This window comes from Python bivittatus, unplaced genomic scaffold (assembly GCF_059951505.1).
Source record: "Python bivittatus isolate LINGU-HERP-01145 unplaced genomic scaffold, Pbiv_v1 ctg000020_np1212, whole genome shotgun sequence".
Lineage (NCBI taxonomy): Eukaryota > Metazoa > Chordata > Lepidosauria > Squamata > Pythonidae > Python > Python bivittatus.
Window position 1 is genome coordinate 67334063 of NW_028277030.1, and position 25375 is coordinate 67359437.

A 25375-nucleotide genomic window follows, 5' to 3' on the forward strand; every position below is an offset into this window, starting at 1 on the left:
ACAAGAAAGTCTATATTATAGGAAGCAAAGAAGTTGTTGGTTTTTAAAATAACATCAGCCAATGAAACTACCTGGAATTCATCTTTAAGATGCGAAGAGTTTGTCTGAGAGTCTATTCTAATCATGTCAAAATATGCCGCTTTAAATTCACAGACTGGGATGGCAGTTTCTCCGCATAAACAGGCTTCCAGGATTGCATCATGAATAAAGATATACTGCTCCTGCCAGAGAAAGAACAGAAGAAGTTTGGAATCCTAGAGTTGGAACAGATCATTTAGGTCACTGGATCTAACCTTTTGCTCAGTGTAGGAATACAAATTAAAGAATCTTCAACACTTGGCTGTGTAGCTCCACCTGAAAGCATCTAATGAAAGAGAGTCCACCACCTCTCTGGATAACTGTTCCTCTGTTGAACTGCTTTTATTCATTAGGAAGTTTTTTGTAACATTTAACAGGATGTCTTAATTATTGAGTCCATTAATACCTTTTAAAGGAGTAAAATCTCTTCTTTAGATACTTTCTCATGAACACACTTCTTCAAGAAAGCTTAAAAATGACAATTTTCATCTTACACAAGTTAAAATACGGTATATATTTCTTAACTAGTATTCATTTAATCAGTATTATTTTTAAAGAAGGGCAGATTTTAATTCCAACAATACTTAATGGCAAAGGTAAAGATTTAATATTGGGGGATGGTTTTTTCCCCCCGGTTTTTGCTTGCCGGTGAGTTTGCATAACTCCATCTATGAAGAACATACCATACCCACACCACCACTTATACAAAAGTTAATTGCTTGGAAGTATACATTTTATTTTAAAAATGGAAATGTCATGTGTCTCATGATTAGGGATGGAAGAAAATGTTAGAAATAGAAACATTCAGAAACAAAATTCCCCAGTCAAGAAATTCTCCAGCATTTGCAAACTCAACAAATGCTATGGCTGCTTCTAGGCAAGTCCTGATGATATAAACCATATGAAGTGTACCTTCTTGTTGACATTCCACTGACTAGAAGAAACTCCTACTTCCATGGTGAGAATGAAATGTTCAGACATGCCCTGAAATTTCTTGCAGAGAACAAGAAACTTGGAAGTCATTTTTTCAAATATATTTCTCTGTTCACAGTATGGAAGTTTGTAAAAGTTGAATGTTAAGTCTATAGTAAAGGGATCTAAGGAATGGGATAGGTGAGAGTGCAGGCAAGTCTGAAAGGCACAAGAAAGAATTGGTCATGAAGTTTCCCAAAGGACTGAAAAAGTCGACTCCATTCTGAACAGTCCTTCCAGGTTTTGACAATACAAATCTGATATTGTGATATATTCCTCGTGTTTGTGCTTCCCTCCTCAGATATAATCATAAAATTAGCTTGATATATTTAGGTGTCAATATATAATAGTTTCAATGCCTTTCCTGTTTTAATTATAATCTCCTTAGGAAAAGATCATAGGCATTTTGGTTAAGAGTGTAAGAAGAGCCCCACTAGATCAGGCCATAGGCTTGCCCAGTCCAGTATTCTGCACCAACAGGAGTATCTTGGGCTGGAGGCAATAACCTCCTTCCACTGTTGCTTCTTAGCAATCAATCTTTATGATGTACTGCCTATGGTTCAGGAGGTAATGATCAGGCATTAATATTAGCAAGCTACCGATAGCCTGATTCTCCATGAACCTGCTCAGTTGCCTTTGAGCACCATCCAGACTGGCTGCTATTGTGACAAGTGCTGGAAGCAAATTACATAGTTTACGGATGTGAAAAACTATGTCCTAGGTGTGAAAAACTACTTCTTTCTCTTAGTCCTAAATCTTCCTATATATAGTTTCAATGGATGGCCTTGAGTTCTAACAGTGACAGAGGGACAAAGAACTACTGTAATGTCCATGTCATGCATGATTTTATCTCTCTTTCACATCTCTCCTTTGTTCTAAGCTGAAGAGCTCCAATTGCTATAGTCTTTTCTTGGAATGGAGATACTCCACCCATCTCATTACTTTGCAGATTTTTTTGCAATATCTTTTCTAGCTTGTTATACTATTTTGTACAGATGCCATATGCATTGGCTGGGAAATAAGGGTAAAATGCTAAAGATGTTTTCCACATGAAAGAAAAAAATGTGAACCCTCTTAAATGAAGTTGATGTGTTTGTATTGCTAGCAGTTTATTTTGTTTGTGTGATGTAACTTTCAGTCCAGTTCAGTGCTGAGTTTTCTTTTACAACATTTTCAACATCAACTGGACTAGTGCCTAGATAACCTTTTACCACATTATATTGCATCTAAAAAATAATGACTGTTTTGCAGTGTTAGCATAAGACATATAACCTATTGCCTGAAAACTGAGGAACACATGGAGGAAGAAAAGTACTATAAAACTTGGTAAATAGTAACTCCTATCTGGTATGTAATGACTACCTCTCTCTTTACACACAATCTCAGTGTAAATGTATTCTGGGCATACATGCAAGCACAGAGATGACTTTGGAAGGCCCTTGATACATTGTTTTAAGGAGAGAAGCTTTGGAATATATAGAGAGGACAGGATGGTTGGAAAGGGTATAACAAAGGTCAGTTTTATCTCCTTCCCAACCTCTGCAAATCATTTGTCTTGCTCTCTATTCAGATCCTTTATTTATCCGGACTTGAGTTGCTCATTTTGCTTAGTAATTTGCCAGATTCAGAATAATTTTTAGGGAGAGTGACTAAATGCACATGAGAACTGGATCATTGATTCATTACAGCACAATACCTCTGTCTGTACCATATTGATGCGGCGTGAACGTAATGCTTTGACACAGTTGTAGATGTCTACAACACCTTCTCTTTCTGCCATGTCTAACATTATGTCAATTACAATATAGCATCCAGTTCTCCCAGCTCCAGCACTAGAATAAATCAGAAAACAACACACATATTTTTAAAAAAATTACAAGCATCCCAAATAAATCAGAAGTCTAATGAATAAATACAAAAAATTCCAAAGTATTTTACTTTGTGAAACTGGAATTGTTTTTAGCTAAAGCAAAAATGTAATTAGATATACACTTCCAGTGTTATTTCTGAACACACTGTAGTCAATTTGCAAAGCAGAAAAAAAAATCTAGTTTTAGAATTGGTTAAGTGACACATATTAATATTGCTTATATAGTTGTTTTCCTGTGCTGTTCTTGTTCATCTCAGTTAAACTGCCACAGACATTTCCAGCAGAAACCTTTTCTGTCCTTGAAGTTTTCAATAAGGATAACTTTTTTTTTCTTCCTAGTGTTTTTCCCACAGGTGCAAGGTCTGCTTTTTTGGATCAACTGAATGTTGGTCCATTGGTTGCGAGAGGAATTTACTGACTGGCTTGTAAGCCTGACGTTGTGAGCTGAGAGAGAGCGACTGGCCCAAAGTCACCCAGCCAGCTTTAACCACTAGATCAAACTGGCTCTCTTCAGTAAGGATAACTGTGCATAAAATATTCACTAACTTGATTCTGAGGATAGTAATTAAAAAGACTGATTTTTGTTTTGTTTTGTTTGTTGATTTATTTCATGCATTTCATTATACAAAAAAAAAAATCTATTTTTAAAAAATCTCTCTAAAGTTACAGCCTTCTGAAAGAGGTTGTATTTGATCACAGTTTTGTTTTCCAACAGCCATTCCCAGATAAAACTGTGGCATATGTTTAGCTGAATTCATAAACCATACAGTTGACATGTGTCATTTAGCTCATTGACTAAATTCCTGGATCCATGCAGGGATCTAAATCAAAGTATCCTGCTTCAACACATCCAGGGTAGGGAAGCAAATTATCCTTCTGGGAAGTTAGTTCCAAACTGTCCTAGAGTTAGGAACTTTTTTCAGTTACTATTATTCCATGTCTTCCTATCTAGAACAAAAGAACCTGAAAGGATATCACACAGAACAAGTATTAATGTTCTATGTGACATCCTTTCAGGTATTTGAAGGGTTCTGTCATAGTTTTTCTTCCTTGAGGCAAAACGTTCCCAGATACTTCCATCTCTCTTCACAGGACTGTTTCTAGTCCCTGTGAAAGTTGGTTTTCATTCAATTAAAAGTAAGTAACTTGATACCAGATCAGGCCATTACTGAAATAAGGAACAGATGGAAATGTTATCACCTGCCCAAAACAGATCTGCTTCTAGGCAAAAGAAATGTGAACACTGGTTGTTATAAACAGAACTTGCATTTGATATACAGCAGTTCCTGGAATTATTTCATAACAGCTTCATATTTTGCTACAGCCAATCTACTTCTCTCAGACTTTATGTTCTGGTAAATAAATTCCTGCAGGGTTTTGCCTTGTTAGTCAAGAGAATCCTGACAGTCCTCAGATTATCCTTATTGCTGCATTCTGAACCATTTCTGATTTGTCTGAATCCTCCTTCTCAGTCCAGGTGTGTATTTGATTTCTTTTTCCTGAGTAAGAGCTTTGCATAAGCTAATTTTCATTCTGTGGTTTTCAATCAATTTCTTTAAACTTTCAAGATAGTTTTGAGTTTAATTTCTGTCTTGTATGCTATTAGCTATCCCACCAAATTTTGATAAGTATCCCCTCCACCTCCATGTCATTACAGAAAATGTCAAAGTATACATGTCTAGAAAGGAAGTTTGTGGCATCTTATTTGATACTTACTGTGATGGAATGGAATTATGAAGGCCAGGCTCAGGGAGAAAAACATTTTCTTAGCTTGCCGGAGGAGCGTGGGAGATACAAGAGGATGAGACTGGCACCTCCCTGAGAAATTCACAATGATGTGGCTGGCTTTGGGATCTGGGGTTTCAGTCTGGGAAGATTCTTGCTAGAGATTGTAGCTAATAAACATAGCTGAACTGAATTTGCATTGTCTCTTGGAGTTCCTTGAGCTAGGCCTGACACTTACTTCCAAGTTGATGAGGAATGTTCTTTGAATATGGCTTTAAGCCAGCTACCAAGCCACATAACAGTCATATCACATGTTCATCCTTAACTAGCTTGGTAATCAAAATATGAGGGTGTCTCTATTGCATTAAAAAATCTACTAGGTAAGTTATCCTAGCATGTAAAATAAGACCAGCCTGGCAAAATATGTTTGTTAATTTCTATATTTTTTTGAAATCCAAGCATGTGATACTATAGAGGTCTTGCATCAAGGTTAATGTAAGTGGAGAAAAGAATAAAAAGAATAATATTATTGTTGTTTATTACTACTTGAACGGGAATATGTTGACGATCCAGAATACCCAGAAGCAAGTTGTAGGTCTTTGAAGGATAAAAAGTAGTGATGAGGGCAAATGTTTAATTTCTTTGGTATGATTAGTAGCCAGTGCAGATGCACTAATGGCTCAGATATTACTTCTCTTGAAGTATTTTAAGAATACTTCTATATAAGTAATCTATAAGTCTATATGGAAACATTTTTAAACCAGCGACTGCCAACCTCAAGTTGCTAATAATATAATATACTATATATGGAGACTTCCCAGGTTGGAACACTGATCTAAATCAACCTTATACCTTAGTAGTATTTAAAAAGACCTGACAACTTTAGAACATAGAAACTGAAACTGAATCGGACATTCTTGGAAACTGGATCATGGAGTTCTCTCTCAAACGTGTGAGCTGAAAATAATAATCCAAGCTATCTGATCAACCCACCCCATATCACACTACAACAACGTCACAACACTTGACAGATCATGCACACATTGAGAGTTATAGAAAATGCATCTACCTCTTTTCTACACACCTGCAATGCACAACAATAGGCCCGGCACTTGGGGGGTTAGATAGTTTCACACGGCGTATAAATGAAAGAAGGCCTGTTGCATTGTAAGGTACTCCATGATCAGGCCAACCAGTAAAGTGGAACTGTTTAACTTCACGGATTTCATTGTAACCTCTCTGTCAAAATGGAAAATAATAAAGTAGTATTTTTCTTTCATCTGATAAGTTATGTTAAGTTAGATTTCTGTTAGTTTTCTAAGACAAAAATATCACCATTTTTGCTTTAAACAGAACAACTGTGTTAGAATTTATGCTGGACTACGATTATAAGCTTCAATTGATTTTAATAGGTTTCCTTCATAAAACCAGTAAAATATTGAATGTAGCACTATTTTCTCATCATACCTTAATCACTGCATGTTTATGCTGCATATATACCAGGCCAATTGTATATTACCATGAAATTATAATATATGCAAAGTTCCCCAAGAAAGGAAAAATTCAGTCCTTAAAGAAATAGCCTGGAAGTCTTTAATATCAAACTGAGATAGTGCTCCAATGGTGGTCTGCATTAGAAATGTAATGACATTATGTGAGAGTAGCTCTCATGATCCCATGAAAACAGAATTATAACTGAAAGAGTTTTAAATTTAGGTATACCCTCACATTTAAGTAAAGTATAACAATGATGTATATACAGGTGAGTAAGAAATATATCTTGAATGGAGAGAAAAGTACTGAGGATTACTGGAAGTAGGAATCAAAGTTCCAGGAGTAACTATCAAAGTTCTAATGGTCCAGTTCCATGTATCACAAAGCTTTGCTATGATTCTTGTTGTTTCTTGCTAGTTGTATGAGCCTACAACAGCCTCAAGCTTGTGTATTCCTCTCTACTTCTGTTTTACAGCTATACAGAAACCAGAAACATCTGTGTTCCTTAACTGCTGGTTAAAACATTAAACATTTTTAACATTAAAAATTAATGTTAAAACATTCCTTCACATACTATAGAGTTTAAACCAGACTTCCACAAGGAGCAAGGGCAAGAAATATGGGAATTCCATTTCAGTCCCAACATAGCTGGAGGACATCAGGTTGGGGAAGGCTAACTTAAACAATTGGAGCTCCCTGATTTCAGAGATTAAAAAGATTGTGGTTTGGGAGTAGAAGTTACCAAATTCTCCTTGTGGCGACTCTGAAGCTCATGCAAGCTTGTTTAGATAAGTGGAAATCTTGCTTTCTTTTATGTCTGAACTAGGCATATATAAATGAAAATCTATTGGCTTAATCAATTTTCTATAATGTAAGAATACTATAAGCACAGGAACAGTATTCATCTGACTATAACACAACTCTTTTTTTGTGTGTGTGTGTACTGAAATTATAAGGAACCAACTATGTAACATATAAAGGAAGACTAAGTAAGTGTGGGCAATTTAGCAGTGACCTGAGGAAAAAGTCTAAATTATATGTAACTATGCACAAGTAGAAACTTGAAGTTGCTTACCTAGCAAATTATCAGCCAAGGAAGCTGATACTAAAATTCTTTATGGATGTTTCTATGATAGACAGACAGACAGACAGGATTGCTAAGCTACAATGTGGTATGTTTGTTTATTTAGCATGTTGTGTGAACCAGACATTATGGCATACTCAGACAGACATGGTTAAAACAAAGCAAACTGTGGCTGCTGAGGTATATAACCTAGTCATAGAAATAACCCTAAGACAGCTCAGATCCTCAAAAGTTTGAACTGATGGCAAAATATTCCAAAGTATTTTTGTTTTTTATAAAAAAAACAAGGCACAAGATATGACCAAGAAAATTAGTATGAGAATAAAAATAATAGACATGTGAGACGCTGTTTATAAAATGAAAAAAATAGGAGCAGAATTAAATTGACAGAAGTGTGGATGGAAAATAAATACATTAGGAAAGTTCAGGTGTAGCAGAATGAGTGTGTCAGTTCAGGTGTTGTAAGTACTGCAGTGGTGGGCTGATAAAAGAATGGTTTAAAAATAATGCTTGAATTATAATGGAATTCTTACATATTACCAAAAAATGTTAAATTCACAATAGTTTTCAGTTAAATAATAGAAAGCTCTAATCCAGAAATATTTACCCTTTCAAGGGTGAACGTCCTGACAACATATTCTGCAAGTGGTTCCACTTCCACACAAGTAACTTTGAAGTCCCCATAAACTTCAGTATCATCAGGCCAATACTTGTAGCATTTAACCTACAATCAACATTATAGAAATACTTCTCAAAGAAATGTATGAATCACTGGAACATGCCCACCATATTATTACTTTTATCTAGTGGTAGATTATATTTCATAAATGAAAATACAGGTGAAGGTGGTGAAAACATAAAGGTAGAATAAGCATTTTTAAAACACTTATCTATATAATAACCATATATTTATTTTATATAGTGTAGTATTTGCTTTTACATCATTTAGGATCATCCACTCAATTTTACTGTCAGAATTACAAAGGAAAACATCTAAACTAAAGAATTCTGCATTTGATTTGACTGTTTCTACCTTCTCATCTAATGGACAGATTAGAGGATAAAAAAAGTTTGGTGCCTTTAAGAACATAGAATAAAAGCAGAGGCATTAGCAAATGGAAAAGGCGGTTATATGGAATGTTCTTCATTTAATTCTCTGTTCACTTCTAGAGGGAGGATAATTCATCAGCACTATGTTGAGATTGTTCAGCCTATTTCTGTTTCTCACACGAGAGGAGGATGAGATTGTGATTTTTTGTCCTTTATTTCACCTCTGTACCTTCCAGCCATCCATGCACAGACAGAAAAATGTGTGCCCTGAGCCAGTAGGAACAGAAACACAGAATCACAGAATTTCTTTTTCAGATAAACAAACATCTCAAAGGCTGACATGCACTTGCATTCATAATGTTTGCTTTTTCTATCAACCCAGATCCACTTCACAGATTACAGACATGCAGACATGTGCAGCTTTGTATTCTGGCTCCATATTGGTCATTGAAAGGTTGGTATATATTCCTCCCTGGCTGTGCTTCTGTTTTTCTTAACAAAGGAACTGCAATATTTAATGTGTTTTGGTATTTCTCAGGAGATACTTACCCGCCCCACTTCAACTAAATTTGTAACCATAACGATGCAGGCTGATTGTTCTTGCCATATCATTCTCCAGAAATCATAGACTGTCTCATGCACTGGCCCTGGCAAAGAAAATGCTCATAAATAAATTTAAAGAAACTGTAAAGCCACTATCTCTAAAATAGCTGTCAGGTATTCATTAAGTATGAAGGATTTCAGTAATCTTTCAAAAAGTGCTGCACATTAATCATTAGCATTGAAGTATTCCATTGAAACCAGATTATTAGTTTTTAAAAAACCCAAATAAAGATTAAGCCAGATGCTTTAGTGCAAGAAAATGCCAATGTCTGAGAATTAAAAGAATTTTAGAATGGGCTCATTTATACTTGGGAAAAAGACACAGAAAGTCTTTGTGCACTCCAAAGAATTTTAAGTACTGCACAACCCTACAGCTTATCACAATTTTTATTATTTGACTTAATCTCCCATTACCACGATTTATTATAACCCCAACAACTTTGTTGTCTTATTTCCATGTAGGAAAAACATGAGAATTTGATCTGCACTGGCCCCTCCCATTTTGAATGTTGGTACTCATACTTTGTAAGGCTTGTTTTCGTTAGCTTTTGTTAATTACTTTCTTACAGGCAAATTCTATATAAGATTACTGATGAGGAATACTTGTCAACATGCCTTAACATCCTGGTTCAGGGATAATATGCTGCTTCTGAATACCCACAACCAGGAGAGGGCTACTGTTTGCATGTCCTGCATTTGCTGAGGTGTATGATTGGCTAGTATGGATAAAGGATACTGGACTGGATTAGAGACCAACCCCCAAGCCCCTTTTTCTGCAGCACATGGAGCCCCTCTCAAGATTACACCACTGAAATTCAACAGCATCCCTTCCCACTGCAATTCTTCACCCATTTTTGGTGGAAAGTTAACTAAATAAAATAGCATGTTAATTAATTTATAATCTAAACTGCTGAGAGATTGAATATGCCTACTTACATTATCTGCCAAGAGTCATTGTTTTATTATAGCAGGAGATAAATGCAATTAACAAACTAGTCCCCCCCCTCCAAACTCACAAAAATAGAGATTAAACTTTTCTCTTGTTCATCTCTGCTGGTGATATAGACATCCAAAAGAGCACTTTGGGAAATTGTAGCTAACTTACAACATTTAGTATGAATTTACAGTCTTGCACGTATTTCTGCAAGAATGTAAATTGCAACTGCAAGACTGCAACTCTTACCTTGGGTTGCAATGTAGTGGCTTGGTCTCTGGTATCCCTACAATAATAATAATAATAAAAGTTGATTTTTAAAACAGTCTGTTACCTTAAAAATATAAAATCAAATAGGGAAAATGAAGGCATACCAAAATATTCCTGGATACCCCTTTCAAATAGGCTAGTAGTGGCTAATCCAATCAACTGTATTCAACTACCTAGTTTCAACCATTTCCAGAATATCAAAGTGCAGCACTGGATGTGAAATAAGCCCAGTTGATTTCAAGGTGTTATTTTTGAGAGAATGGGGTTTAGGATTGAATGAAAAATTCATGAAAACTTCAACTTCACTACCTCAAAAGGAAGTGGCTTATTGTTTCTTAATTGCTCTGTTTTGTGAAATCTATGACTGTTGCCATTTATTTAATTTCTTAAATTTCTGAATTTAAGTTCTAATTCAGTGAAACTATGAAATTGTTCTAAGCAACTATGAGATGTGCCTTCAGTTAAAAAATACAGATTGACATAGTTTTGTTTGTTATTTTTTTAGATATTAAGCACAAAACAACCAAACTCTTAGCAAAAACCTTTACTATGAATGCACCAGAAAAAAAAAATTGAGCCATAATGAATAAGCAAAATGGCTGAACGTTAGAGCTGGACAATGTATATGTGTGCACAGATTGCAAATCTACATGCAATACTGCAATTTTGTGCAATTACATAAAACTAAGTTTAGAAGTTAAGCAACGGTGTGTACATATAATATAAAGATGAACACACATATAGGTGCCATTACTGAACTTTCTCTAAAGTACAATTTTTAAATGCAGGGAAGGATTCCATATCCATATACTTTAAAAAGGGCTTGTTGGCCTTTGGCTAAAATCAAGTAAACAATCATTGACCATGATTGGTTAATGGCTAGAATATGAAACAACAAAAAAGATAACTGGATGTCATGAACATTATTTCATCAAGTTTTTGCTAATTATATGATAGAATTTGGGGAAGGCAGGAAATTAGTCATACTAGCTTAAGAATAACTCTGGTAGCAGCACACGTAAACAACATCTTTACTGATGTGATCCTCAGTGATTCTATGGCTTAGAAGCAGGATTAGAAGCAGCATTGTATAATTTTCCTGTATAAAACACATTGTATTAAGTTGGTCAAAGGAAGAAATAATTATTATGAAAAAGAATTCCCAAAGATACACTCAGTGCTTTATTGAGAAATGCTTATATAAAGCAACGTTATGCTAAACATTGCTTCTTCAATTTTCCCGTCACTTCATATTCAGTTTAATGGGAAAGATACTTTTTCCGTTGCATTTTCGAAAGGAGGAGAAATCATTGAGAATCATGGATTTGGTATAGTATTGTAGATGTTAACTTAATTATGAGGGGCTGATGACACTGAAATGCCTACAGGTAGTCCTTGACTTATGACCACAATTGAGACTGGAATGTTCTTTGCTAAGCAATGTGGTCATTAAGCGAGTTGTGCCTGATTTTATGACCTTTTTTGCTGTAGCTGTCAAGGGAATCACTATGGTCGTTAAGCGACTCATGCAGTCATTAAGCAAATCTGGCTTCCCTCATTGACTTTGCTTGTTGGAAGCCCCCTGGGAAAGTCACAAATGGTGATCATGTGACCCTGGGATGCTGCAACTGTCATAAATACATAATGGTTGCCAAGTGCTCGAATTTTGACCACATGACCACGGAGACTCTGCAATGGTCATAAGTGTGAGGAACGGTTGTCTTTTTTCAGCACTGTTGTAACTTCGAATGGTTGTCAAATGAATGGTTGTAAGTCGAGGACTACCTGTATTACTAGCCATTAATGGTCCTACCAGCCTGCAGCCTCCCTGGTTTTAACATCACAAACAAGTCCCATAATAATGTAGCCTCTGAGATTTTCAGAAAAACACAGAGATGTGTGATGCAGCTGTGCAGTGATCTGGATTCAAAGAGCAAAATGTGATTTAGAGTACATGTGCATGTCATATCTATTGTAAACACCTTGAATTAAACGACACTGACTTTAAGATGCTGTTGACTATGACACCCTTCAAATCAAGATTGCTGCACAGCCATAATAAGAAAAACAAAATAAAATCAGTATCCTTGGGCAAGGGTATTGGGAACTCAAAAACCCTACAAAAATTTAGATCACCTGAGAATGCATTACAGATAGGGGAAGAAAACATTCTCTTGCAGAGAAACAAAACACTTAAGGAATTAGATAACAGCTTCCAGCAGAGTCCTGAAGTAAAATTGAGGCCCTGTAAACACATAGCAGTATTGTTCTCTAACTCATAATCTAGCACATGCATTCATTCAAATTATCAGGGACATAGCTATGAAATTCTTTTATTAAAATTGTTGGTGGGTGTATTTGCTGAATGATAACTGCTCTGTTAAAGTAACTGCACCTGCCTGGAAAACTATCTTCTAAGTACACCAGTGGTGATTACCCACATTACACATTTTGAAATTTTGTATTGAATTAGATTGTCAAATATACAAGCCTTTACTACAGTCTAGGAAATGATGACCCCATTATAGCCTTCATGGTCATTTATGTTCATTTGTATTTGTCCAAAATTTTAAGCTTCTGTATCATTTTCTAACTCATTATTATTATTTCATTTTTACTGCAAGTTGAGGATTCTTGCCTTGCATTAGAAATATGAGGGTCAAGGGTTAGTAGGAAGAGCACTATTACTTATATGAATTCCCTTTAAGAATAGGAGACAACTCCAGGCCTCCCACCCGTTATCCCTTCCAGACTATCAGTAGGTTTCTTTTCAAGAGCAACACACTATATTCTATTATCCAGCTTCTCACACAAAAATAATGGAATACAAAATAAAAATTACTAAACAATGCAAAAAAAAAAAAGAAAGAAAGAAAATACACAAGCAAAGGGTGAATCTTGTAAGGGTTAGGTTCCATTGATTTAGCTAATGATTTTCATGATCGCTGTAAAAAACTAAGGATATTTTTAAAATGTAGGTAAAAGCAAAAAAAAAAAAAGAAAAAAAGCAAGAAAAAAAAGCACAAAGGAATATTAAAAAGACTAGATATATAAATGGAGTTCATTAATGAGGCATGCACATATATCTAGTAATAGTAAAGCAACTGAGAATGTTCACTATATTAAATAGTCATAACAGGATGCTGTTATTCACATATAGTGGTACTTACATCCCTGTACAGCCAAATCTACAGCCCAAATCAAAGTCAGATGTGAAAGAAAGCACAACAATGTCAGTGAGTACTAGGACGGAGGACAAGGAAAAGTGTACATTTTGTTCATAATTTTAAGAAGGCTCTCATTCAATTCATAGGAATTGCATGCAAAAATGTTTCACAGAGAGTAGATGGGAAGAAAAAAAAAAGCAAGATATACATTCTACTTACATCAATATAATTAGCATTAATGTAGTCTGAAGAAGGATCATCCTCCACAGGTTGCAATATCACTCTGGAGTGATCATCTGTAAAAAATGGGTTTTGTCTTTGGAATGATATACAGCAGAAACAAATGAGTCTGAAATGGGCCCCCTACAGGCCCCCTTACTGGAAGGAGAAAAAAGGTAATCCCCCATTTACTTGCAGCGCCTCCCAGTCTGCTCAAAAAGGTTGGAGAAACCTCCAAGCCATATCTAAAATGGCATAGAAGGCTGGAGCCATAAGAAGAAAACAGAAACGGTACCTACTCTTGGGACAGTTGAGCGAAATGAGTGAACAGAGGAATCTACACACTTTAGAGCCTGCCTGGGCTTTAAAGCACTAAGAGCAGAAAGACTGGCAAACATTACAAAGAGGCTTTTCTCAGGGATGACCCCACCCCTATGGAGTTTCTTTCCTAAGGGAATACTATGGCCCCATTTGTAGCTACTTTTGAAACAGCGTTAGAAACAGTACTGTATGTCAGAAGCGTCAAGTTGGATACCATTTGGCTATTTTCTAGGCTCTGAGCTGTTCAATGTATTTATAAATTACTTGGATAAGGGGTTAGAAAATATGACCATCAAATTTGTAGACACCATAAAGATAGGAGGAATGGCAAACTTTTCAGTATCAAGGTTCAGGAGAATCTTGATGAACCAGAATAATAGTCAGAAACCAGCAAGATAATTTCAACAAGGACAAATGCAAAGTCCTTCATCTGAGTATGGGATAGGAGGGTGAACCATACTGGACAGGACATACCAAAAACATCTAGTGTCTTGGTGGATCACACAAAGCTGAACATGAGACAATAGTATGACAGAGCTGTCAAAAAAGCAAATGCAATTCTAGGCTGCATTAACAGAAATATAGTGTCACTATCAAGAGAAATCATTGTTCCTCATGGTTCTGTGGTGGTTAGACAACAATCAGAGTATTGTGTTTATTTCTAGGCACTGCATTTTAGTAAGGATACTGAGAAGATGGAGCACATCCAGAGGCGAGCTACCAAAATATAGAACCTGGAAGGAAAAACGTATGGAGAACTACTGACGATGCTGGCTATGTTTAATCTTGGTAAGGCATGACAGCTGCCTTCAGGTGCAAAATTGTTTGAAGTTGTTTCAGAAGGCAGTGCATGAAACAATGGTTTACAAGAGAGGATATTTTGGTTGTACATCAGGAGAAAATTCCTAATAGTAAGGCCCGCTCAATACTGGAACAGACTGTCTAGGGAGCTTATGGACTCTCCTTTACTGAATAGGTTAAAAGGGAGGCTGAATGGCCATCTGTCATGGGTGTTTACATTGGTTGGAATAAGTGATCTCCAAGGTCCCTTCTATGCTGTGATTCTGTGAAATACAAAGTTTTTGTCCATGAGTCTCTTCACGGCATTTGCTAATCCAGTGCAATGGAGTAGTTAAAGCAATGAACTAGGGCAAAGGAGAAATATTCAAATGTTTACCCACCATGAAACATATCACTTGCCATTGTGTAGGATGGGTAGACATAATAATATCCTGTCTCGGTTGTGTCAATAGGCAACGTAACAAACATATTCATCTACATGATTATCTGTTTTTAACTTACATGCTATAATGTTCCCATATCTATTCTTCGTTCTGTTTTGATCCTTTTTTGCCACATCCCAAGAAGCTGATTGTCCTTCAAAGAAACTCTTTCAAAATAAAGAGATAATTTATATTTATTTTAGCATTTTATTCATCCGGACATATTTTACATTAACATTAATTTAGAACATCAGTTGGGTTCTTGGTGTTCTCTGAGTTTGGTTGTTTTCCTGGAGTTAGACTATCGGCATATATACTTTTTCCTAGCAACATGGCAATATTCTGCCAGGCTGAAAAGCTCTAGAAAACACAAGAAGTCTTGTGGTAGAAGAAAGTGAGACAATTCCTGATATCGGTGTTTCTCAACCTCAGCAACTTTAAGATGCGGGCTGGGGAATTCTGAGAGTTGAAGTCCACACATATTAAAAGTTGTGGAGGTTGAAAAACACTGCTTGATATAAATGAAATGATCCAACTATATGCAAAGAAAATATTCCTCAGTTAAATAATTATTTCCAGCACAATGGTAAAAAGCAAATATAGTATTTCTTGAACCAAACAACTGAAAATAGGCTACAGTACATTAATAACATAAAATAACTTTTAGTTCATGATTTTTACATATTCGCTCCTACATGATGAGAATATCGCATACAGTATTAGCTTGGAATCAGGCAACAGTGATTTGTGGTTACTAATAAGAATGGCTTTTTTTTTTTTTACTAATTCCCCCTACCCCACTTAATGGATCCATTGTAGTATTTATCCTGTATATTGTCTTTCTTTGTGACAAAATGAACAATATTGAATAAATACAGATTGAATAAATAAACAAAGAACTAAATAAAAAAAGAAGATGCATGTCATTAACAAGTCATACCTACTTTGTTTTATGTGGATAAAGGAATGAACTAGTAACTCACAGAGCAGAAATTAAAATCAAAGGCTAAAAGATCTGTATCTATATCTATATCTATATCTGTATCTTATCTGTATCTGTATCTATATCTATATATTCTTTATATAAAACTAGTTGATTAACTAAGATTAAGATCAGAGTTTCAGAACTAGGATTCAAGGAACTATAGTTGGTCTAGGCAGGCCAGGCATGTGCTTTTCATCCCGATTTGTCCAAGGTCTCTCTGCATATGAAAGATATACAGTACACAGGTGGATGGTCTTGCCAGAACTGTATCTGTCCACCTGGTGAGAACATCTCAGTCCATCCTCTTTCTGAATGGAACGGGGCAGGGACAAAACAACAGGTTTTGTGACCCCCCCCCCACTTTTGAATCCCTTACCTCCAGAAATCATGGTTTTTAGAATATCTTTAAAGACAGGCTCCCCCCCCCCAACTCTATTGGCAGCCATCTTGGGGGAATGTTGATTTATTATCTCTTTATCTGCTGTTGCTTTTATCTTTTAATGTCTTGGAACCTACCCAGAGTCTTTTGATCAGGGCGGCTATAAAAAGCTACCAATAAATTTGCAAATAAATAAATAAAATAGGCAAAGAAGACTGCTTTTTTTTTTCAGTGTACAAGTACTGGTGCTGCATATAGAGCCTCCCAGGGAAACTTTTCAACAAATGACCTTTGTATGCAAGATTTGATTTATATAATATCCTGCATAGGAATGTTGAAGGAAAAGCTGTCCTTAAAAAGGGAGGAATACCTGTATGAGGAGCATGTGTTTTTGATACTTTTCACTCTTTGCAACGCTCTGGTTCTCACATAATACTTTTAAATTCTTTCACTCATTCATGGCACACTCAAAATGGTCTTTTTAAAAATGTAACCCCATTAAACATTCATTTTCATGCTCCTGTAATTAAGAACTCTCTTTGCAATCAAGAAGCTTTACTCTCAAAGGAACTCTCTGCCCTAGGCCATGTAAAAAACAACTGCTGACAGTGTTACCTCATATTCTTCTTTAAAACCATAGCTGTCAGATGTTTTCATGAGATTAATATGCTGCAGCAAATCCGCTACTCTGATAGCAGGATGTAGTTGGCCGGTTTGGTACGGGGATTCTGTTCCTTCGCAGAGATAACGAGGTACATCTAACAGACGACTTGACTCTGCTGTTGCGCTGTGGTTTTCATCTGTGGTTATAAGAGCCCAAGAATGGAGGAGAGTTCAGCAACAGTGGAACTAAAATACTCCTGCTACAGCCCATCTTTACATGAGCTCATTGCAGCACCCTGCAAAGTTCTGGATGCTATTTTTACTCTTACAAAAGAAAGCATCAGCAACAAGCGGCTGCCCAAGTTGATCGAGAAGAGGGAGCTCCCTCTGTGTTCCCTGTCTTAAAGGACGTCATCTCACCGGCCGTCTCAGTCACTGACCCCCTGATCTGGAATAGCATCCCCTTAGAGGTTTAACCTGACTCAACAGGACAACTGATAAGTAGGAATGCAAACAAAGCAGGGTTACTTCAGCAGAGCTTTGGGGGGACATGAATTGAGAGAAACCCTTCCTGTGAATGAGTATATGACTGTGGGTTTCCTCAGCATAGGATTTTGCTACTATTGTGTTAAATTTGTGAATGTTTATGTTTGTCATTTTTTGGGGGGTTCTATTTTCTTAGATCTTTTAATTCTGTTTATGCATGGTACGTAAGACTGTAAGGTGTTCAGCTGGTTAATGATTGGAGTGGCCTATAAGCCAAATTAAAATAAAGATATGCATCCCCTTTATATTTTTACAAGGTTATGTTCAAAATGCACAGTCAGAAGCTTCAAATCAATTGTCCAACAGTGATTGGACAAGCTGAGTTTTCAGTCTGGGTTGGTTAACATGAGTTAGAATGGACACGGGCACGTGTTGAATAACAACCTGATTTTGATTCATACATGGAGAAGCCTCAAGGTGTGTACAGTTGTAGTTCAACTTCCATGTCCCATGATACTTACTGATTGTACAAATGCAAACCACTGTTCATTGGGTTTAGAAAGGTTTAACTACCTCCGTGCCCCCAAATTTGCTATTGGCTCCCTTGAACTTATATTCGGTTATCTTCTTACCCATAATTAAAAGTGAAGAGAAAAACAACTTTCAGAAAAGTTGTCTATTTTGGTTTGGTTCATGACTGCTGCACTGAAGTAATTTGTACATCTTTGGAAATGTGTGGACTAATCTGTCTGATCTAGCTTGTTGAGGGTTCACAATAAACAGTTTTTATTGAGCATGCAGGCGCTCACCATAATGCATAAACTGATGATATTGGCCTTGGAAAGGCTTGAAGAGAATCATCAGCATTGTTTTCTGATTATAGGCAGCAGGGCCTGTGGGCCCCAATGTACCCCAAGAATGCCTTCCACCAAGCCCGTAGACCCATTCAATTAAACGTTTCTTTTACTTCTGTTCCCAGGCATACCACCCGACCACAGCTAGACTTTTGCTAGAGAGGAAACAGGAACTGCTGCTGGAGGCTGTCACTCTGCTCACTAACACGGGTTGTCATAAACTGAGCAAGGCAGCAGTTTTGAGAAAAAGTCTTAAGTGTGCTTAGTGTCAAGTGAAAGTTTTGTCTGTTATATACCTCCATATGTTTCATGTTTGGGGGAAAATTACTTATCCTTGAGCATCACTTGTTTGCTATCTTAAACATCCTTATATGAAATGGATATTTTCTTGTGCTTCATTGGACATAAGAGGTAGTTTGATATATGCAGCTCGGATCCAACTATTGGTTTGCATAGTATTTCTTGAGAAAATTACTGGTCTCTTATGATTAAGTTGCGCAGTTCTCCACAACAGACATTTTGTGATGGAACTGGATTTCCAAATGTATTCAATGGTCCAAAAAGTCTGGAGTCTCTGAGTGTTTAATTTTGCAATACATGGGCCTTATTAAATTAACTTGCACTGCAAGTAACAAGTCAAAGTCTCAATAAATAGAATATTTCACTATGCCATATATAATTTAACAAAAATCATTTCATGGTCAACTTTACACAGTATTTCCTCCAATACTTACCACTTATAGGGACTGGAACACATTGAAGCATGAAAAAGCAAATAAAACATCTGAGACACATTTGAAGCCAGCTGTATGTTACAAAATCATGAAAGCAACCTTACAAGTTGTAGAAGTCTTATAATGATGGTACTGAGGTAGGCTTTGCCATTTTAGAAATGCTTTACGCTATTTTTAATCACTACATGCTAATGTGAATACTTCAAATTATATTTCATATGCAAAATACTTCATTAATGCAAAGCAACAAGAGCTATTAGAGCTATACTATTAGACACCACATATATTAGCAAGTATATAAGTCAAGTGCAAACACCCACAACCTCCAGCTGAGACATCGAGCTTCGCATAAATAAAGGTGAAAAAGTAACAAATGGAAACCAACACAGTGACGTGAATGCGTGCAGAACCTGTCAGTCTGTCTGTCAGTTTTGCCCTGGGTTTGCTCTTTGCAGTTCTAATAGATTAACCTTTGCATGTCAAAACAATCATTTTACCTACTTGGAGGTTCTGTTAGCATTAATGTCACATCAAATATATTTGTTTAGTGCCTTACTACTATAGAATAAGATTGTCTCAATAAAAAGCATTAGGGAAATAACACTGAATCATCCAGTTTAATTTCATTGATTGCTTAGAGTTGTAGATTGTATTTCAAAATTGTAATTCATTCATTATTAAATAGCTGATGCTAAATAGAGGAGATCTGACATGAACCTTTGGGTGAATTTTACAACTAGACATGAAGCCTTAGTGTAGATTTCAAACAACCTGGCCTATCTCAGTGTTATCCTCAGTTTTTAAAAGGAAACACAGGATAAAAATGAAACTAGTAAAATAGTTCAACCCATCTAAGATATTCTTGAACAAGAGTCTCCATGGCAGACATACCATTTGGTATACCTAAAACCTTTCAGCTTGATCTGTTCTTAGAAAGTTACTAAGATACTAAGTGATTCATGATTCTTGCTATGCTTTACATAAAGTGCATAGTCCCTCCTAATGAACTTTTACAAGTTGAAGGTATCACAACATTCATAAGTGCTTTCTAAGAACATATCTTCATTTTTTTTCCTCTTTGAATCCAATGTAATTGTGCTCCTGCCAGGGTTTGATCCTGGAACTGCCCAGAATGCCTTGGTTAAACGTCTATATGTTCTACTCCTGGAAATGTCCTTGATACCACTGACAGTGGTATCCTTCTGGACAGCCTGCTTCAGATGGGGGTTGGATGCAACATATAATCATTTTATTTGGCTAGATATGGATGACAGGTTGGCATCATAACCACAGAGTTCACTCTTGACTCCCATGCTGTTTAAGATCTACATGGAGCCACAAGCTGAGACTATTTGGAGAGTGCACCCACATCTAACATTATTTTTATTTTAACATTGCTTCTAGAGTATTAATTAATTAATTAATTAATTAAACAAATTTATATGGCCACTCAACTCACACATGGTGACTCTGGGTGGCTGACAGAATTAAAACCCATAATACAACAACCTACCCCCCGGCGGCAACAATCACACTCAGACTAACCATTTGATCAGCTCCGTATCAGCCTGGGGTCCCCAGACACGCTGACAAAACCACATCTTCAGGGCCTTCTAGAAAAGTAGCAAGGTGGGGGCCAGTCTTATCTCCGGGAGAATGATATTCCATAGGGAAGGAACAACCACAGAGAAAGCCCTTTTTCTTGGTCCCACTAGATGTACTTCCCTTACTGAAGGGACCCGTAGCATACCCTGCCTCCCGGCTCTGGAGGGCTGAGTAGATGTAACTGGGGAAAGGCAGTGCTTCAAATAACCCGGCCTCAAGCCATGTAGGCCTTTAAAGATAATAACCAGTACCTTGAATTGGACCCAGAAGCAAATTGGCAACCAATGCAGCTCCCACAAATCTAGGCTTGTGCAAATATGCAGGTGGCGCATTTTGAACCAACTGAAGCTTCCAGATACTCCTCAAGGGCAGCCCCATGTAGAGCGCATTACCAAACGGGAGGTAACTAGGGTATGGCTGAGTGTGAGAAGGGCATGTTGGTCCAGAAATGGGTGTAACTGGCGCACAGTTGTTGCAAGTCCAGGAGAATCCCCAGATTACATAATGCAACCCCGTCCAAGACCAAAAATGGTAATTCTCCTGAGACCAAAGAGTCCTGAACCCAAAGCCACTCCATCTTACCAGGGTTCAGCTTCAAACTGTTGTTCCCCATCCAGACCTCAACAGCCTCTCACGGCATTGCTAAACTCACCATGGGCAGAGATGAGCAACTGAGTATCATCTGAATATTGATGATATCTCACCCCATGGTGGCAAATGATCTCACCCAGTGGCTTCATGTAGATGTTAAACAGGAGCGGAGAAAGTGCCGACCCTTGGGGAACCCAGTATTAATTTTCCTTCCATGTATCTACAGATCAGTGACGGTCTAAAATAACTTTACAACACCATCCTTTGCTAGTTCCATGCTATCTTTTTGTTTCAAAATGGATTATATATTGCAAAGAAAAGTGACATCATCAAGCAACCATGTCAGATGAGCTACATGATATTACCTCTTTGCATATGCTGGGGTGGGAACCCTTAGTTGCTTTAAGGTAGCATGCAACTTATTGGAAGTTTGAGGTTTGCAGTGCAATGAGGCAAGAATGCAAAGTGGGTGAGTATCACAGATATGGGCAGAGCTGGGGTTTTTCTTTTTACCCACAGGTTTTCAGGAGGAAGCTTTTAGAATTATGTTAAATTAATTGTAAGATTTTCACCACAGTTTAATGGGTTTCTTGTCCCCAAATGGTTAAAAAAAGAAAAAAAAGCCATCACTGTTCAGAAATAGTAGTTTGAGTGGGTTCCAAAAACCACATAAATGAGCTTGGGAATATTTGCACCCTGAGCTACAGTTCACTAACCTCTGGCTTGAGACAGAACAAGATCTATAGGCATGCATATATAAACAAACATTCATGAAAGCTATCATTGCCTAAGCTGTAAAATTCCTAAGCTAATAATATCTGTGCGTGCAAGAGTGTGTAGAAAGCTTTTCAGTAGACAGTGGATATCTAACCTGCTGTTACAGACAGTGCTGAACTACAGTTCCCAGCATCCATTATTTCTGACTAGAGTTCTTAGAGTTGTTTTTAGCACCACATCAGGTGGAACTGCATGTTGTACACCCAACTTTCAGCTCACGAAAATTCTTGCTTACACTGGTATTGTTTATAGTACACGAATCTTTGGAAAATGTAACATATAACTGAACATACCCAAATATTCTGCTAAGTACCAGGCCTACCTTTCTAAATCTGAAAGCTAGCTTGGACATACAATAAATATATTTACTGACAAGAGTTGTTAAGTCATGAAGAAAAAGAAGATGAAGGACTAGGTCCTCACCTAACACAGCAGTCGGCACAAGTGGATCATTGGGCACTGCAGGAAAACAAAGCTTATGAAAAAATACATTACCTCCAACTGTTTTTTTTAAAGAAACAGACTTTTTGGAACACACAGCAACGTCTATTCATCTTATTAGCGGTACAGGAAATACAAAACCACTTTGTACAAAACGATGTTTGCTTCTTACAGAATAAACAGTGCAATAAATTTATAAAACTGTCCAAATGGGTTGGATTTAGTTGTTATCTAAGCATTTTCTTCCTGAGAGCTATAGCGAAAAAGCCTCAGACAGTTCTACCAGAGCAGTTGCCCAAGGCTAATTACTGCTCTCAGAACTCCATGTGCTCAGCAAGGAGGAGAAGCAAATGTTTTAAGCCTCCAAATTGTGAACTTTCTTAGCAGGGCAAAGACTTGGTATGGCTTGAGTAAAGCTATGGCTGGCCAAAATTCCTGGGGGAACTGGCAGGCTAAATAAACAAACAAACAAACAAACAAGGTTTCTTTGGCCCTGCAATGGGTCCTATGCAATATAATGGGGTTACCCTGCTCATTCCAATCACTACTGGGGACAGGGGAGAAGGCTTTTAGGTGATTGTGGTGGCATTCCCATCCTCAGATTTGGCCTTCATTTTCCAACAACCACCTTCACATTGTATCCCCCGTTGTTCTGAAAAATCCCTTAAATTGGTTTGGGTTTTTGCAGGGGAACATGAGCCTGCACAGAAAATAGGGTGGGAAAATTGACTAAATTACAGCCAAATCTTAAAGCATTTTAAAGAAGTTCAGGGAAGAAAGGTTTCCTATATGCTCCTCCCCCCCATATCTCTGCATCACATCGAGTAGCATATTGTTCAAGAGAGCTCTTAACTCTCCAAATAATCTCTTTTCAATAATATCCTTATGTACTTCAGCCTAGCATCCAAGCCTACAGAAGTATCTGTTCTTAAGTTATTGGCAGCAACACTGTTGTGCAACTAGCATAAACAATACCTTTTAATAGAACTCTCACACACACACACTCTAATCAGATGAGCATCTAGATATAAATACAATACCCCAAATTGTTGAAATAAAAAGTTATTTGAATTTCAAATTGTATATGAATATGTATATACACAAATGTATACAATCATACTGGGTTAGTGTAAGAATAATGATCTAAAACATACTTTTGATTAAATGGAAATCTGTTTTTATCAAACACAATTTTACAGATGTTGAGGTTCTATTGGCAAAATACAAGGTTTTTAAAAAATATATACATTTTTGCAATATAATTTTTAAAGAGCTACAATTCTTTCTATTCTTTAAAGAACAATCGTATGAACCCATATATTACCTGTTTAATGTTGGAGGAGAAAAAGGCAACATCCATTTTTTTTCTGTAGATTAATACTGGAAAAAGATAATGTAATCCTACACTTCCTAATGAAGGAATGGAAAGTAATTGTTGCCTGCTGTTTCTGAAGCAATTTGCGTACTACAAAACTGCAATTGTACTACAGTGGGAGGTCACTTGAAATATTATCTTGAAAAGGAATTTTCTGTTGGAACTTATATATGCATTAGTCTTCTAAAGTACTGTCCTTAGTGTTTCTCATCTTTGGACCCAGCACAAGCAAAGAATATGAAAGTTATTAAATTATGGCTTTGGAGTAAACATTCCAGTGGTTATATCAGAGAATAACCTCAGAAAATTGTATTTGATAAACACGTATTCTAAATTTCTCTGTATTTGATTTTTTTTTTTTTTTTGGTCTGCAAGAAGGACAAATGTTTAATAACTCTAGTGTATCATTCCCTTGCATGAAATATATTTGTATGGTACCAAACGCAATGTATAGCAAATATAAACAGAAGTAACAATGAGCCCTTGCCACTATTATACTTACATCTGGGGTTGAAGTTATGAGAATCCATAAAGGTGACTGAAAGAGGATCCTCTGCATGAAGAGTGCTTTGATCAGCATAGCTCCGATCCATTGCATTCACCATATGGGTCATTTCTTGCCTAGTGTTTCCCATGGCATCCTTGCGTTTCTTAGCCAGTTTACTGCCCAACCAAACATCAAGAGAGAAAAGCTTTAAACAGTCATCACACTTTTATTATCTAATCATAACAGCTATGAGTGAATGAATCTGTCAGACTATTTTAGAGCAGGTATAGAGTTGTGCATTTGCTATAAACAATTCAAAGTAGCTTTAATGATGGCAGCTGTATACATGATTTTCCTATCCTAACTTTTGGGGAAAAAGCTACGGAGATAATATTTACAATTTAAGAAATGTAGGGGATCAGTATGCATACAGAGATATTAATTCAAGGTGTTCTAAGGGGAATCACTTTTCAGCAGGAAAGTTTAGGATTTTAGCTCTGGCTTCATCTTTTTACAAAAACCAGAGCACAGCAATAATAGAAATGTAATACCCATAAGCTTCCTATGACAGCTGCCATCATTAAAGCTACTCTGAATTGTTTATAGCAAAATGCACATATTTCCATATTCATAATTATTCAAATTAGAACTTCTACCATTATTTTATTTGTTTGTGGGAATATCTTCATTTACATTCCTACTATTTTTTAAAAATATTTTTGGTACATTATGATGGTATATACAAATCTGAGAAAACCCTTAATATGTAACACCTTATAATTACATTCTCCATTCAATCTATATCATGATACATGGTCTGATACCTTTCTCTACACACACACACACACACACACACACACACACACAATGTTCATTCATTCATTCATTCTTGGGTAAAATGCACAAATATCAGCAAAATGAGGAACGTAATTTGTTGTTTATTTAAACTACCAATTATTTGCATTTATTTTTCCCTGTAGTATGACAAATGAAAAAGGGGACAATATTTTTCCTTCTGTAGTTGCATGTTTAGAGGCGTCAGCAGTTC

General features: G+C 36.6%; 1 protein-coding gene across 8 annotated transcripts in view; it reads right to left on the reverse strand.

The window, feature by feature from the left end:
• Positions 1-25375, reverse strand: part of PTPRK (protein tyrosine phosphatase receptor type K) — a 377364-nt gene that overhangs the window by 12612 nt on the left and 339377 nt on the right. For 4 of the 8 annotated variants that reach the window (XM_088140663.1, XM_088140655.1, XM_088140676.1 and 1 more), the window contains exons 15-25: positions 24343-24503; positions 22448-22483; positions 16990-17174; positions 15090-15177; positions 13467-13543; positions 10060-10096; positions 8823-8920; positions 7831-7947; positions 5715-5884; positions 2747-2882; positions 72-221 (exon numbers count right to left, since the gene is read on the reverse strand). In XM_088140663.1, the coding sequence (XP_087996789.1) occupies positions 72-221; positions 2747-2882; positions 5715-5884; positions 7831-7947; positions 8823-8920; positions 10060-10096; positions 13467-13543; positions 15090-15177; positions 16990-17174; positions 22448-22483; positions 24343-24503 (1255 nt within the window). The remainder of the gene's footprint in view (positions 1-71; positions 222-2746; positions 2883-5714; positions 5885-7830; positions 7948-8822; positions 8921-10059; positions 10097-13466; positions 13544-15089; positions 15178-16989; positions 17175-22447; positions 22484-24342; positions 24504-25375) is intronic. The other 4 variants (XM_088140673.1, XM_088140671.1, XM_088140665.1 and 1 more) reach the window with 3 other exon arrangements.